General features: G+C 36.3%; 1 protein-coding gene across 22 annotated transcripts in view; it reads left to right on the top strand.

Moving 5' to 3' along the window:
- Positions 1-14,829, top strand: part of DLG1 (discs large MAGUK scaffold protein 1) — a 149,836-nt gene extending 135,007 nt beyond the window's left edge. For 16 of the 22 annotated variants that reach the window (XM_042042539.1, XM_042042536.1, XM_042042534.1 and 13 more), the window contains 7 exons: positions 603-644; positions 3,782-3,832; positions 5,836-5,937; positions 6,184-6,356; positions 9,898-10,007; positions 10,370-10,461; positions 13,106-14,829. In XM_042042539.1, coding sequence (XP_041898473.1) covers positions 603-644; positions 3,782-3,832; positions 5,836-5,937; positions 6,184-6,356; positions 9,898-10,007; positions 10,370-10,461; positions 13,106-13,212 — 677 coding nt within the window. In that variant the 3' untranslated portion in view covers positions 13,213-14,829. Of the gene's footprint in view, positions 1-602; positions 645-2,196; positions 2,233-3,781; positions 3,833-5,835; positions 5,938-6,183; positions 6,357-9,897; positions 10,008-10,369; positions 10,462-13,105 lie in introns of all 22 variants that reach the window. The other 6 variants (XM_042042549.1, XM_042042551.1, XM_042042552.1 and 3 more) reach the window with 4 other exon arrangements.
- Positions 14,830-14,854: the final 25 nt, after the last annotated feature.

Raw genomic sequence — 14,854 nt, 5'->3', positions numbered from 1 at the left:
ATGATCATACCTAGTTTAAACTACATAATATGGTCCAGAAATATCTCTAGATGACTCTATTCTGTAAACAGTTGGCTTCTAGTCTGTTTTTCAGCACAGACTTTTTGAAACTGCCTTACCACACTTAATTCAAGTTGTGTTACATGCTACACTGTATTTCCTCTAATTTAATCCATTATTTTCTGCTACAAGACTCTAAATGTAATCAATGAATTGCCTGCATAAAATTTGAAATGCCATCATTTTTACTCAACTCATGAAATCCCATGATTTTTACTCAAAAAAATTCATCCTGAAGTGAAAACCTAAAAATTGCAGGGTTACATGTGAATTGTGAATTAGTGTACTTTTTGTAATCTTATTTTGTGTGCTGTTTAATGTTTTTCTTTTTATTAACATCAATTCCTTTCATATGAAATTAAGCTTGATCCTGAGAGCTATGAGAAGTACCTTAAAACTTTTATATGCAGTATGTATTGATTTCAGCACTTTGATATGAGTATTGTCTTTCATCTGGATTATTTTTTGTCGATTTTCTTTCTGTTTGACTCATGCCATTGGTGTATGTTCCTTATTTTTTTCCCATTGTGTTGCAATTTCAGAACATGTAACCTCTAATGCCAGCGATAGTGAAAGTAGTTACCGTAAGTGTTTTTAAGTTCTTTGTTTATTCAGAACCTTTGTTTTGTAGCTCTTTCTTTGGTTTTGTTTGTCTGTCTTTTCTGGGTATTTACATGTTAAATAGAACTTCCAGTCACCTTCAGGTGAAATCTGTGTTTGTGTATTTGGTGCAGTACTGCAAATTGTTCTATGTCTTTGTTTTTAAAAAACTCCCTAGAATCACTGCAAACCTCCTTTATGGATATTTTTATTGTTGCCTGTGATTTTCTTAGTTCAGCTTAATTTGAATCTGCTCCTATTTTTTTTTTTCAAATTACGCAAGCTAGCTAGACCTGTTAAATTTAAATGTAAATTTAATACTGACAAATATAATTATATGTAGCTGAGACTTAATACTGGAAGTGTAACCAAACTGTGTAATCTGTCAAATAATGCCAGAACTATCTAAAGTTTTTCACAACTGATAGTCAGATTGAATATGTATATACTTCAGTGAAAGTACAGATAAGCAAACATGTATTTACCCTTGCTTTCAGCTCATTTACTTTGTCAAGCATGGGTGCTTAGTATGAACTGTCTTCAAAGCATACGACACACAGTCAGTGCTGGAGTCAGTTTTGATAAATCAGCATGCTAGTTCTCTCTCTCTCTCTGAAGATGTAGTGTCTTCTAAATACCACACTCAGTTTGCTTTTTCTACTAGCATAAGCTTCAGTAGTGTTAACTATTACCCAGTAGCACTCCATGTTCATGGTGGGTAATAGGCTGCATGGTGCTGCTCTACTGTGCTTTAACATGTCTTAAACCATAGCAAGAACTCGAATCCCACTGCTCATTTCCAGTGAACAGCTTCCCAGTGAGGTTGCAGTCTAGACCTGGAAGCCATGATAGACCAGAGCAGGACAACAGCAAAGCTGAGGATTTGAAGAGAAACATGAAAAGAAGAAACAGTAGAAGTCATGCAATGATTTGCTGCTCAGCTCCTGGCTGCCTGCTAACTGTGTAATGGGCACTGCAGAAATACGTAATTTATGTCAGGATAATAAGGAAGGTGGCTCATTAACAGATATATATGTTTGGAAGCTGTAGATCTTTTCAGAGGTGATGAGCCACATATTTTCTTCCAGATGATTACACTGAAGGAGAGAATGTATATACACATATGCAAAATGCTGATGATGTTGCAGACTGTAATTGAAAAGAAACCAATTGAGGGAGGCATCTGTATTCCCTGAGAGTAACACAGAATTGAGCACATATGGAAGTTGCCTTTGACAAGGAGAAATTTTAATCATTTTTAATGACACACCATTAAAACTATCTAACCATGACTTTTTCTTCATAAATTTGCTGCTTCGCTCTCTTCCCTCACTACCAAGGTTTTTCTGAGAGCTTGCTTTATATACATTTAAACCTCATTATTGGTACTACTAGTTAGTTTTTTACTCTATTGTTACTTGAGAAGCCAGGATTTTATTGTAAATGTCATGGATTTGCTTATGTCAATGTGTAACTCTGAGCACTTTTTATTAAAATATTCTTTTAATTTCTTCTTACTGCTGTCTAATATGAAAGTTATCTTGATTACAGATGAGTACGGTTGTTCAAAAGGTTCATTCCATTAATACTAATTTTTCTAAAGTATTGAAAAGCAGTGACAATATATACTTTTTGCCCTCAATCAGGGGATGCTTTTCACTTGTTCTTATCTCTTTAGTAGTCTGCATAACTAATCTTTGACCTTATAGCAATGTGACTTCTCCAAAGAAATATCTAATTATACGTGAGCTGGATCTTTCATAGATGAGTTGATAGTTGGTGACTCCCTATTCCTCTCCCTAGCCTAAAAAGGGTTCTGAAAGTATATACTGTCCTTCTAAAATCCATTTGCATGAGTAACTTTTTGAGATATTAAAATGTACAGGTTGCATGGTTTTGTGTCTGTCTTAAGGTATTCCTCACTTGCAGCAATTTAGGAAATTAAAGTCTTCCTTCATGTATTGCTGTAGGAGAGTTTGAATGCAAACTTATTGCAAACTAAGAGAAATATTTCTGTTAATGAAATGGTAAAATTTAGATTTAAAATATCAGTGGCATTTGCTTTGAAATAGAGATAGATATATAGAAGCAATATATGAATTTATAGAAGTCTTTGTCTTTCCTCTGTTTCTACACAACTGTGGTGTAGCCTTGGTATGTTCTTTTGCCTGTTTTAAGTATGGCTTATGAACATCAAAGAATGCTCCAAAATTAGACAAGTTAAATACTTGAGGACTGTATTTTCTTCAGTTCAAAGCTATGTCATATAATTTGAGCTTGTATCTTCAGAATTATAAATTCTCTGCTGTCACAGTTAATTTTTAGTTATGTCATTGAAAGAAATTTTACTCAGAGATATGTTAGACTAGAAGTAATCTTTTAGAGACATGGCAACTGAGGTATATTTCAGATGCTTTCACTAACATTTAAAAAGCCTACAGCTGTCAAAATTCAAGATTGAGTTATTTTAGTTTCATTCACTGCTAATGTGCTTCCTGGAGCTGAGAACAATCCAAAGCATTCCTTGCTTTCAACTTTGTCTTTAAAAATTAATTGATAAAATAGTAGTTGTTTAGTATATACAGTCGTAGCGTTTTTGGTAGAATTAGAGTGGCTGAAGATGTTTATATAAATGCCAGTTCATGGTAAAGTTAATGGAAGATCTGTACACCTTGACATACATGGTTACCAGCCATGTATAAATATGGAAAAATGTAATTGTAAATGCTGGCTTCAGAGGATGGAGAATGCTCCCGATGCGGGTGGCACTGCTCTAGCAGTGAATGACAGCATGCATGTGTTGCATCCAGGACATGTGGGGAACAGCATCTCAGCAATGCTTGAAAGTTCTTCTTGTGCTTGACACCAGCTTGACATGCCAACATACACCAGGAAGTTATTTATACTGTATGCGTCTTATGCTTTAAAGCTTGGTGTTTGGCTTAGCTTTGTGAGTTTTATAATTCATCGCTCTTAAAAGATGTCCCTCATCAGTATCATCAGTATTGTAATGCATATTGCTGAACAATGTCTGTATCGTTAATAGTCCATGGAGTGACTCAGCTTAAATATGTTGCTTTAGGAAAAAATACATTCATATGTCTTTGCCTTTACATTTTAGGTGGCCAGGAGGAATATGTGTTGTCATATGAACCAGTCAATCAACAAGAAGGTTTGTAGATCTCGCTCAGTAAAAAATAATTTGAATTGTTAGAATGCTTCATGTACCTTTATGTACTAAGCACCATTATAAACAACTTCCCCCTTTTAAACTTACTGTTATTCAAATGAATAAATCGTAAAGGCATAAATTATTAAATAAAATGTCTAAATTATTTAATGCAAAATCCAAAGGTGGGCTACTTCAATAATTTCTTGTGTGGTTTATATTGTGGAAGGAAAATGTAGTATGCTTAACAGTTTCATCAGTGAGAACCTTGGAAATTATCGTTTTCTTCTGTTTCATATTGCCTTAGCATTCTCACTGTTTCTGTCACAGCAAAAAGTGTGTGAATAGATCACTTGTCTATTTACCAACTTTAATTGAAATGTCTCTGAACAGTCTCCCATTTCTGTATGGACTTCTTACGTGGCTAATTTGGTTAACAATTGCCAAGGGATTTTTTCCAGAAAAAAAGTAAAATTTAATGAAATGGAAATCAATAGGAGAAAATATTTTCTCACACTTGCATTTAAAAAAAAATGCTTTTCACTGATTTCCAGTGGAATGGTTTTGTGTCTCTTCATCTTGGTCTTGATTGTGATTCACTGTGTGAATATAGACACAATTTTTAGTGTTCCCAATCACTGGTACAGGTGCTTTACATTATTTGATATATAGCTCATATACTTGTAAATTATTCTGATGAAAGGAATGTCCTTTGGGAATACTTATCTGTTACCTATCAAATCAGATGGCAGTCAAAGTAAATATACATCACATATTCACAGGAATTTTGAGTGCCGAGATTTCATTTTTGGTTTCCTGCAGTGAGTGGTGTGGCCAAGTTGTTTTTGCAACACATACACCTGTATAGACTTTCCACTCTGATTTGATAATCATGGCACAAAGGCCTCAGTTTATCAGTAATCTTCCAGAAGTAGTAAAAATTGTTATACAAGGCTAATATAGACTACATTATTTATGTAATATAATTTGAATTATTGCAAAATGCCAAATAAAGTTATGGATGAGAAATGCTTGAATTAAGACTCTACTAGAAATTGGGAGATGGTAGCCCTCTTTGATATAAAGTAAATTATGCCTAAACTAGGAAACTGGAGTTTTGTCACCCTCACAGGAGCAGCTGCTGGTCTGTGTGTGCCCCCTCGCCAGAGGGACTCACAATGGGAGAAAAAGCAAAGATTTTTGTTATTTAATTAATAAGCTGATAGTTACTGGATTCAAGACATTCCTCTTATGAATATAGTAATGCAGTGGAAAGGAAATAGCTCTGAGTCAAATTAAAATATGTTTAATATGCCAGACTTTAATTAATTGGTACTCATTTGTGCAGACAGATTTGAACCTAAAATTAAAATTTTTACTGCTGAAATTACATGATCGTGACAACATACTTGGGCATTATTGTCTTAATGGTTCTTAAAGTGTGATTAGACATAATCTACTTAAGCTTAATTTTCAACTAAAACCCCTTTATTATGAATAATTAAACTACTTTTAAAAGATACTACACTTAATTTTGTAAGGGTGTTAATAGTTACAGAAACTATTTATAGTTGAGTCATTTTGTATGTGAGTTGTGGTCTTACAGGAAAAGAAGCTTCTTCCAACAGACACAGAATGTCATGAACTGTGCTGCTGCTTAGGTGTCTCTTTGAATTGAAAAGATTTTCAAACCTCCCCTCTTTCCTTTTTCCATTAAAATTTAGGATGTTACTTTGTGAAAAGGGTTTTTTTTTCCCCAAAGGCTTCATAATTTAAGACTCATTTTCAATCACTGAGGATGATGATTTGAGAGTGAAGGTCTAACATCTTACTATGACTATGATATTAACTGATTTATGTTCTTCAACGTGTTTTTATTCTCTTTAGAAGTACATATTCTTTTAAGTATTAAAATCATTGCTATGTGAGAAAGCTTATTTTGATGAACTCTTAAAAGTTAATAATCATATGAAATATAACTGATGTTATTCCTTTATGTTTAATAGTCAGTTACACTCGACCTGTGATTGTTTTGGGACCCATGAAAGATAGAATAAATGATGACCTGATCTCAGAATTTCCAGACAAGTTTGGCTCATGTGTTCCACGTAAGTTTCAGCAAACACTAAGGCAATTTTAAATTATATTTTTCTCTTAATTTTTTAATAGACATCCTCTGTTTCTTGGGTTAAAAAAAAAGTTAATATATTGTTTAAACTTTATAGACCTATCTTAATGATGTCAATCTGTTTGTGAAAATTTTGCAGTATAAATGGGAGACTTTTTGGATATTGTAGCGAAAAAAAGTCACTGTTTTTTATTTTCCTTTAAAAACTACTGGTTTATATTTAAAGATACTACTAGACCAAAACGAGATTATGAGGTGGATGGACGTGATTACCATTTTGTCACTTCTCGAGAGCAAATGGAGAAGGATATTCAGGATCACAAATTCATTGAAGCTGGCCAGTACAATAATCATCTTTATGGAACAAGTGTCCAATCAGTGCGAGAAGTAGCAGAAAAGGTAAATCAGTGCTACTTACTTTCATTTACTGAGGTGATTATATGCCTGTGCTGACAGGGAAAAAGAGAAGAATGGCAAGAAGCCATTAGGAACACTCTGACTTCTAAAGGAAATTGTATAAAACTAGAAACAAAGCACATTGTCACAGATGCATTTAAGGAAATAATGAAGCTTTGGAATAATGAAAGCATCATGATTAAATTGTGGGAAAAGAGCAATGATATTGTGCCCTCTCATTTAAAGAGAATATAGAAGAAATAATTGGAATCATAGGCTAGTGAGCTGAGCTCACATACATAGATCATTAACTAATTAAGGTAGTGCTGGTAGAATTAATTAATATGATGATCCCTTTGACATAGACCTGTGTAGAAGAAAACTTGTAAAAATGTTATTCCTTGTGCTCCTCATAGTTTTAGCTAACAAAGGGAAAAGAGTAAATGTAAAGAATTTAATTTTAAAAGTATTTTTTTCCATAACTACACTTATATTTTGAAGATTGACCTTACTGTTTCTATCCCAAAGTGATTTGAGTTAACTATTTCTTGCAAATTCTACTTATTTCTAAAGTCAATCTGAAGTTGACTTGATCTGTCTGAAAAAAAGTGGGAAAAAGAAAGTGTATGTCTGAGAGTGCTTGTCCTAAAGAAAAATTTTTGGTGAAAATTTTTTGCAAATGTTCCATGTTGAGTTGATGAGTGTTGCTCTACTGCTTACAAATCCAGTGCATTTACAGTAGCCAATGTTATCTGATTTCTGTGAGAGAAGGACCAGCTATTTTCTAGGTGGGAACTCACAAGTGTGGGCACAGTCAGTCTGGACATGCAGAGGGTAAGTATGGGTAACCCATGGGCCACAGGAGTGTAGTTAAGTCCTCTGGAAAACTCTGTAGACCATTTTGACCAAATGGGTGAGTATTGCTATTTCTGGCAAATGAATTTACTGGAAGCAAAACCAGGGCAAACACGGTGAGATTCTGTGGGTCAAGTGATGTTTTCTTCTCCTGTCTTTCTCACCATAGGGAATGGAACCTGGCCCTGTGGGATATAGTGAGAAAAGCAAAGGAAAGAATATTAATTACAGAATTGTTCAAGTAAATGAACAGTACTTTGTATGGGAGGCTGAACAAAGCTGTGAAATTATCATATGTGGATAAATGATGAAACTGTTGAACAGCTTCAACATTATAAATCTGTTGGCAGTTGCTTCACTTGGTAGCACGAATACAATCCTTCAGTTCCATCCTGGACCTGAAAGTGGCTCTGTTCTTTTGTCCATCTGTTGGGATTAGTAAGGTACAAAATTGCTGTGAATCTTTCACAAATGGACATGAAGAGCAAAGTATTACCGAATGTCTCCATGCAGTTAAATGTCTTGCACAGGCACTGTGGGACTTTGGGTAGATGCAGCAACTTCTCAGTTGCAGCTAACTTTATTTTTCTGGGAAGCAATGGCCTGTCCTTCAGAACTTTACTTCAAAATCATGACAGGGCTGCAAACTGGTTGATCTGGGACTACTCCCATCCTTGTATTCTTTTCCATCTCGCTGAAAAGATGAGTCTTTTCAGTGGGTTTTATTGCTGGGATACAAAAGATGATTTCCAGGTTTTCTACTTGGATCAATTTAGGAGAAGACAGAACAGAAGTGACTGCTATTGCCCCAAAAGAACCAGAAACAGTATTCTTAAAATAGCTTTCAGTTGTGTTCATTTGCCCATGCTTCCAGCTGATCCCTGTCTCTCTCGTTTCCTTACCCGCAATGGTAACAGCTAAAGATGCTTTCTGATGTCATTGTTCAGTTATAGAGGGCACTGGCTGCTGTGCTGTGCTTCTCAATCAGATGCAGTGCAAGTAAGGAACTAAAATATGTAAAATATTATTCTAAATGCACTGTGCAAAGAGTAAAATAGCTTCCCTGGATGAAAACATGATAGTATCACGATGTACTTGTGTTTCTTTTCCTTGTCTTTCACTTGAAAAGAATTTTCATATCCTCTTTCCTTTGGAATCATCAGCAGTTTGCAAATCTCTGTGTCTTGAGGCCACAGTTAATGAACATTCATTGCTGATTTGGATTAAACTGTCACGGTTATATCCCATAAAGTCCAGCACAGGTACTGTGCTGGCTCTCTAGCCCTTCACCCTTTGCCCCAAATCCTTTGGCTCCTGGCTTAAGTTGTTGGGCCAAACACAGCAAATAGTGTTTTATTTGAAAAAGAAAAAAGGACTAAGTAATGCTCTTAGTTCTCAGAGCATGTGCCACATTTAAAGATGTGGACAGATGAGCACATGTAAAATACTCTGCTAGGACATACAGACAGCTTTTTTAAATGTTACCAGTTGGCATCCAAACCCATGGACTGGATCTGGGAAACAGCTATCATTAGCTGAAAGCAAACAGACATATGCATTGTTCATGTGGGAAGAACACTTCTCTTTAAGAATTCCTGAAATAAAATTCTGATTTTGTTGTGCAAGTGATCAAATGTAAACGATCCTAGTTATTTCTTCTGCCAGGAAGCAGAAGCATGTCAGTAATTTCAGACATTCCTCCAGGAATGATCTCCCAGGAGTTCAGGAATGCTGTTGTATGGTATGAGTAACCTTTGGTTATATGGTACTTGCGGGTTTGTATCCTGGCTCACAGATTTCTGCAATTCATATTGGTCACCGCTAAAGAAAAAGCTTTTCTTAATGTACTCACCTGAGAGTGGTTTTCTGTTCCTCTTCCCCTGTACCCCTCTAAAATGATGGTATGCAAAATTAATCCTCTGCTACTCAGAAAGGAAAGAAATAAAAATGTGTGATGTGGAAATGAGCATATCTGAGATGGAAGGAGCTGAGAACAGGAAGAGCCTTTGAAGTGAAGCTGGAAAATTCTTTATAGTGGGAGAATACAGAGGAGTAGGAAAGCAGCCTTACCACATTGTCTTCCAGCTGCCCAAAGAATGGTCAAGTTACATTTGTTTCTCAAGAGATGAACAATAAATCAACACAAATAAATTGCATTCACCATCTCCAATGTGGTATTTCTTCTGGGTGGTACCTGGGGGAGGAGAGGGCTTGTGTGCAGTTCCATCTGAAGGTTCTATGGTGGCATATTTCCCTGCCAACAGGGTTGTCACTCCCTCAGGTATACCAGTTAAGTCATCTGGCTCCTCTCTAAACTGCATCTGTGACATGGCCACCTCCCTAAAGCATCCTCAAATTAGTACCAAAACAAAGCAAAATAAAAAATTTGTTGGTGTGGTTGAAGTCCAGCTGCTCCTCTGTACGATTCTGCGTTGCTGATTGGGCTGCAACCTGTGATGAAGAGAGGAAGGAAGAAAGAAGGGTCAGGAACATCTCAAATGATGTCTGAGCCAACAGAAGAGATTGGGGGACCTTGTGCCAAAGTGGTGAAATCACAGTATCATTGATGCAAATAATCTAATTTTGTTGGTTTCAGTGGAGACATGTTTTCTCTTCTAAATTATTATGCTATGCTACTTGTGACTTAAACTTTACTTAGTGCCCTTTTCCCTTCTCTGTCACTTTTTAGGGTAAACATTGCATTCTTGATGTTTCTGGTAATGCGATCAAAAGGTTGCAGATTGCCCAGCTGTACCCAATCTCCATTTTTATTAAACCCAAAACAGTGGAAAATATCATGTGAGTAAAAGTAAAGTACCTCAGGCTAAATTGTTTGAGACTGTTGTATTTGAAAAGCCAACCGCAGGTTATATGCAGACAATTGTAATGTTTGCATTTTAAATAATATTTAATTCCCTGAGTTTAATTTTTAGGAACTTTAAGATGGAGCTTCTAATCCAAATTAAAGTGCTTGGGAACAAATGCCATTGTGTTTAATTCCATGCAACATAATGCCAGAACAGCTTATTTCCACTACAGTCTTTGCTTGGTGTCTTTAGGGTTAACCCTCTTATTAGGATTAATACTCAAACAGTTTAAAACTTTAAAGACTCCTAGTATTTGACAGTAGTTTAAAAAAGGTATGATGTTTTCCCTTTCAGGGAAATGAATAAACGCTTAACAGAAGAGCAAGCCAGGAAGACATTTGAGAGAGCCATGAAACTGGAGCAGGAATTTACTGAACACTTCACAGGTGTGTTTTGCTTGTGACTGCTCACTTGCCAGAGTTGAAATTTTATTGCTTGCTGTAAAAATAGTACTTGCCTAACCACTGAGATAGTGAGCTTTGTTTTTCAGATGACCTGTGATTACTTTGAGGTATAGAGTCATCTTAGTATCTCTACACTGATTTCACTTTGATCAATTAATGTAATAGACACAAAAATTTACTGGGAACCTAATTTAGTTTTTAAAAACTCTAAGAATTTCTACCATTTTCCTGGGTATTGAAATGCAGATGTTTGTTTTGTTGGTGTCTTTTACAGTTAAAGATTTTATTTGCAGACCTGAAATTGCTCAGCAAAGCTACTTGTAGGAAATTGTTAATTACCTTTTTTCTTTTAAATTGGGAAGATGATCAAGCATAATGGTAAATGAAGCCTCTGAAAATTGAACACGCTACAGCATTATGGTACTTAGGGAATCAAATTTGTGCATGCCATGGGCCACCCTGTAACAGCAAGGGAAGGGCTGCAGTCACTCACACTGTGCTCTTCTTCTCATTGTGGCTTCTAATGCAGGGAGGATGGTCAAGTCATGACCTTCAGGAGCCCAGAAATGAACCTTCCCTGTTCCTACCCTGACAGACCTTTCCTTTCCCTTATATTCTCTTTTGCAGTGTTTTAGTGTTTGCTGCCCCATTCACTTCTTTTCTCTGACATGACTCCTTTGTCCAGTTCTTTTCCCCACATCCTGTGTGGGGAGAGCTGTGAATGCAGCAGTCTGCTTCAGCTGGGCAGAGACACAGGATGTGGTGATGGCTTCACAGGGAGGAACCAGCATATTCCCTGCCCAGTCTTCCTGTGCCTTGTTCTCTGCATTTTGTGCTGCCCAGCTGTCAGTTTATCCCAAGACTGTACCTTGCTCTTCCCATAGCTGTCTATCTGTCTGCACCCAGAAAGTTACGGGACTCTCAACATTTCTTGAAAATTCTTCCTATTATAGAGTCCCTTACCAAATAGCTTGCAAGTGTATTAGGTTTGTTGTTTAGAAAATGAATGAGTGTATTTTAATACATATCAATTACATATTTAGTCAGTAACTGGTATTATCCCAGGCTGTCTCAGGGCATTATATAGGACACTTTTCCAAGAAATTAAGGGACATAAATCACAATGTTTCAAAAACCTAAAAGACTTTTCAAATGCTGTAGTGTTTAGATCCATGATTTTTCTCCAGAGTATAAGGCTTGCTGACAAAGGAAGATGGTCAGACTTCTCTCCTTGATAATCACGTTACAACCAGAAATTCTTTTCTGAATCTGTCTGAGATACTTGAAGGCATTATAGATCCCAACTACAGTTTGGAGTCTGCCACCCATGTGAGTCAGGTAGTAAAACAGAAAGTGTGAGTATTCCCTAATCTGTGGAAAAATACCACGTCCTGTGGTAACTGATACCAACTTCAACAACAGTTTCCGTTTCCACAGACTTTAGCTTAACGTGAAGCACATGAAAAGCACATCTTTTGCAATTTTCAGGTTAGTGAGGTTTAGAAGAGCTGTGGTTGAACTTAGCTGGAGAGAAGGTGCTGAAGCTTGTGGCCTATTTGCATTGCAAAGACATTTCTAATTCTTTCTAATGCACTGTTGTGCTGTGAACATTGCGCTTGGCCTGTGGCAATGAAGCAGCCTCTGCCCACAGGCAGTACAGCATTGGGCTGCAGATAGGGAGAAGGTTTTTAAGAGATGAGAATGCAATGGTAGGAATAAAATGGAACTAATTTGCATGAAAGCAAAGCTTGGAAGCTGTAGTACTCTTAATGCACAGAAGAGTGAGTCTGACTTGCCTCCAAAACTCTTTCATGCTAAACTTCTTGGATTATTGACACTGAGATTGTGACACTAATTAAAAAGAAGTTGCTGTCTTACAGTGATTGCTCTTCCAGGCTGAAGTGTTGGTAAGAACAGCTCAAACTTCATCTTCATTTTCACCAGACCATACTTTATTCTCATATGTCAGAACACATTCATATTGGCTCATTTCTAATTATTTTCTAGCCTTGGCAAAAATATATCTTAACTTACACCATAGAAATGAGTATAGATTGTGCTTTTAACTCTATTAAGAAGCCTCTTGTCTATAAAACTTAAATCTGTTGTCTGGACAACAAACTGTGAGTTTCTCCTCTTTTTAGCCAAAAGCAAAGGTAGAGCTAGCAGGTAGACATCGCAAGGTCAGGCAGCCTTGCTGTGCCAGCTTCAGGATCGAGCGGAGGAGTTCACCAGCCTGTGAGGACACAGCCCTGCACTGTCTTGCTTTGTGTTGGGAACACAAATGAAAGTTGGGCCAAAAACAATACTGGAGGATGTGAATTGACTCAGGCAAATTGGAACATGTGGCTAGGAAAAAGTTAAAAAACTCCTTGGTTGTATGTATATACTTGGTAAGACAGTGGAAGCCACTTCATGTCCCCAAGGAAGTTCTGTATGTGTCCTGCAGTACCAGTCTGTGCTTCACTCCAGCACAGAAACCGGGAATGTCCATGGGTGTCTGTTCCTTCAGCAATCAGAAATCCTCCTGCCACTCTGAGGGGAAAGAGCAGCTTGGCGTGGAGCAGCCTGGTTTCTGCACGGAGCGAGGAGGGATGATTGCTGATTGCCACATTATGTTTTGCAGCTATTGTCCAGGGAGACACACTGGAGGAAATCTACAACCAAGTGAAACAAATCATAGAGGAACAGTCTGGTCCTTACATCTGGGTTCCAGCAAAGGAAAAATTATGAAAACAGATTTTTATTTTTCATTTTCTAACTGACATCACCTACTACATCTGACAACTCTTAAGCCCTTCCAGTGGAGCCTGCCTCTAGTTCTTTCCAGCGTGGTTCATACCCTAACCATCACATTCTACAGTTCCCATAATGCTTTACATTTGGTGTCTCTCTTAGTTTAAATAATTTGTATTATTGTGTGTTGTTGGTTTGCCATTTTTCAAACATGACAGTGGAATGGCCTGACCAGCTATTAGTTTAGGGTGGGGGTGGGAGGGAATTGCTTGGTAAAATTCCTTAATGTTTAAGGGAAAGTAACTTTCAAAGATTTTTCAAAAAGCTTTATAGACATTCTTTTAAAATTTCATAACAATTGAAAGAAATGTTGTATTCAAGGAAGTTGTAAATTATGAGTAACTTTGCACGCTTAACTTTAATAGCATGGTTTGGTCAGGGCAATCAATTTCAGGTTTTATTTTCTGAGTTCAATCCTATTGTCACAGTATTTTCTTTTCTTTCCAGGCAGTTAGAAAGAAACTTTCAAATTTTGAGTTAGCATTTTCATTAAGTCCCATTACTACTCCTGAAGAGATATTCATTTTCATAATTTCATATGGATATTCTTATAATCTATTTTTTCATTTTTTGCCAATAAAATTGCTAGGGACAAAGATGTGTAATGTTTTTAATCTTCCTCATGAAACACTATTTATAGTGTGTTACAGAAATTCTTTATAGATAATGATCATCACACTTTTTGAGCCTAAAAATATGTTTAGGTGCTAGGAAACCTTGTATTTTTCAGAGGAATGCCAAATTTCCATTGGCAGTAATTCAGAAAACAGCTGCAGAGATGGTCATTAGGGCAATGAAAGAATGATTCATAGCCTAAAAATGTGTGTGTTCTTAGGGGTCAGATTTTAATGAATATTTTACCCACAATAACTGCCTATTTTGTTATAATAAATATATATATATTAAACTTTCTTTAACTAAACTCTGTAACTATGGGAATTATTTTCTTTACATAGTTGCGCGCACATATAAATATATATATATAAAATATATATTTTTCTTTTACCACCTACTCCTAGCTTTTTGTTTTGAATAAAAAAAAAAAAATTAGAATTTACCTTCCTTAATCACGGAAAAATCAAATGGGCTGTGATGGCTGGGCATGAAGTCCAGGGAATATTAGTACAAGAAAAAAATACTTGCAAGTTCTCCTCTTTTCTATGGAACTCCAGGTATTTCTCTTCCCCTGTCCCCTTTGTAATATGCATGTCTTAACCAAAGGGAGAATTCAGAGTCAACAATATATTTTTTTCTGTACATGTTCGTCTTGGATTGCACAGTCACAAGATTTTCCATTTGCAATGCACAAAATTCTGTGCTGAATGTTATGGATACGTTGTACCAAAACCTCCAATAATGAAATTCTCTAATTCCTGTATTACTTGGTACCTGCCATTGCTTGTTTGCAACGGATTGTTTTTGAGAGGGATGTACTTATGGCAGTCATGGGGCAGTCACACAACCAAATCAGCTTTGGTTTGTAAAGAATTACCAACACTATCCATTCCATTTGTTAGAAAGAGGAGAACAGCTAATAAACTTTATTGTACAATATATTTGTCAAGCGTGTTTTTAATTA

This window comes from Corvus kubaryi, unplaced genomic scaffold (genome assembly GCF_017639235.1).
Source record: "Corvus kubaryi isolate FWS band 111438036 unplaced genomic scaffold, C.kubaryi_AGA036_p1.0 37397, whole genome shotgun sequence".
In the NCBI taxonomy this organism is placed as follows: domain Eukaryota; kingdom Metazoa; phylum Chordata; class Aves; order Passeriformes; family Corvidae; genus Corvus; species Corvus kubaryi.
Note: the sequence above shows the minus strand (reverse complement) of the source record. Positions and strands in the feature narration are given on the sequence as shown.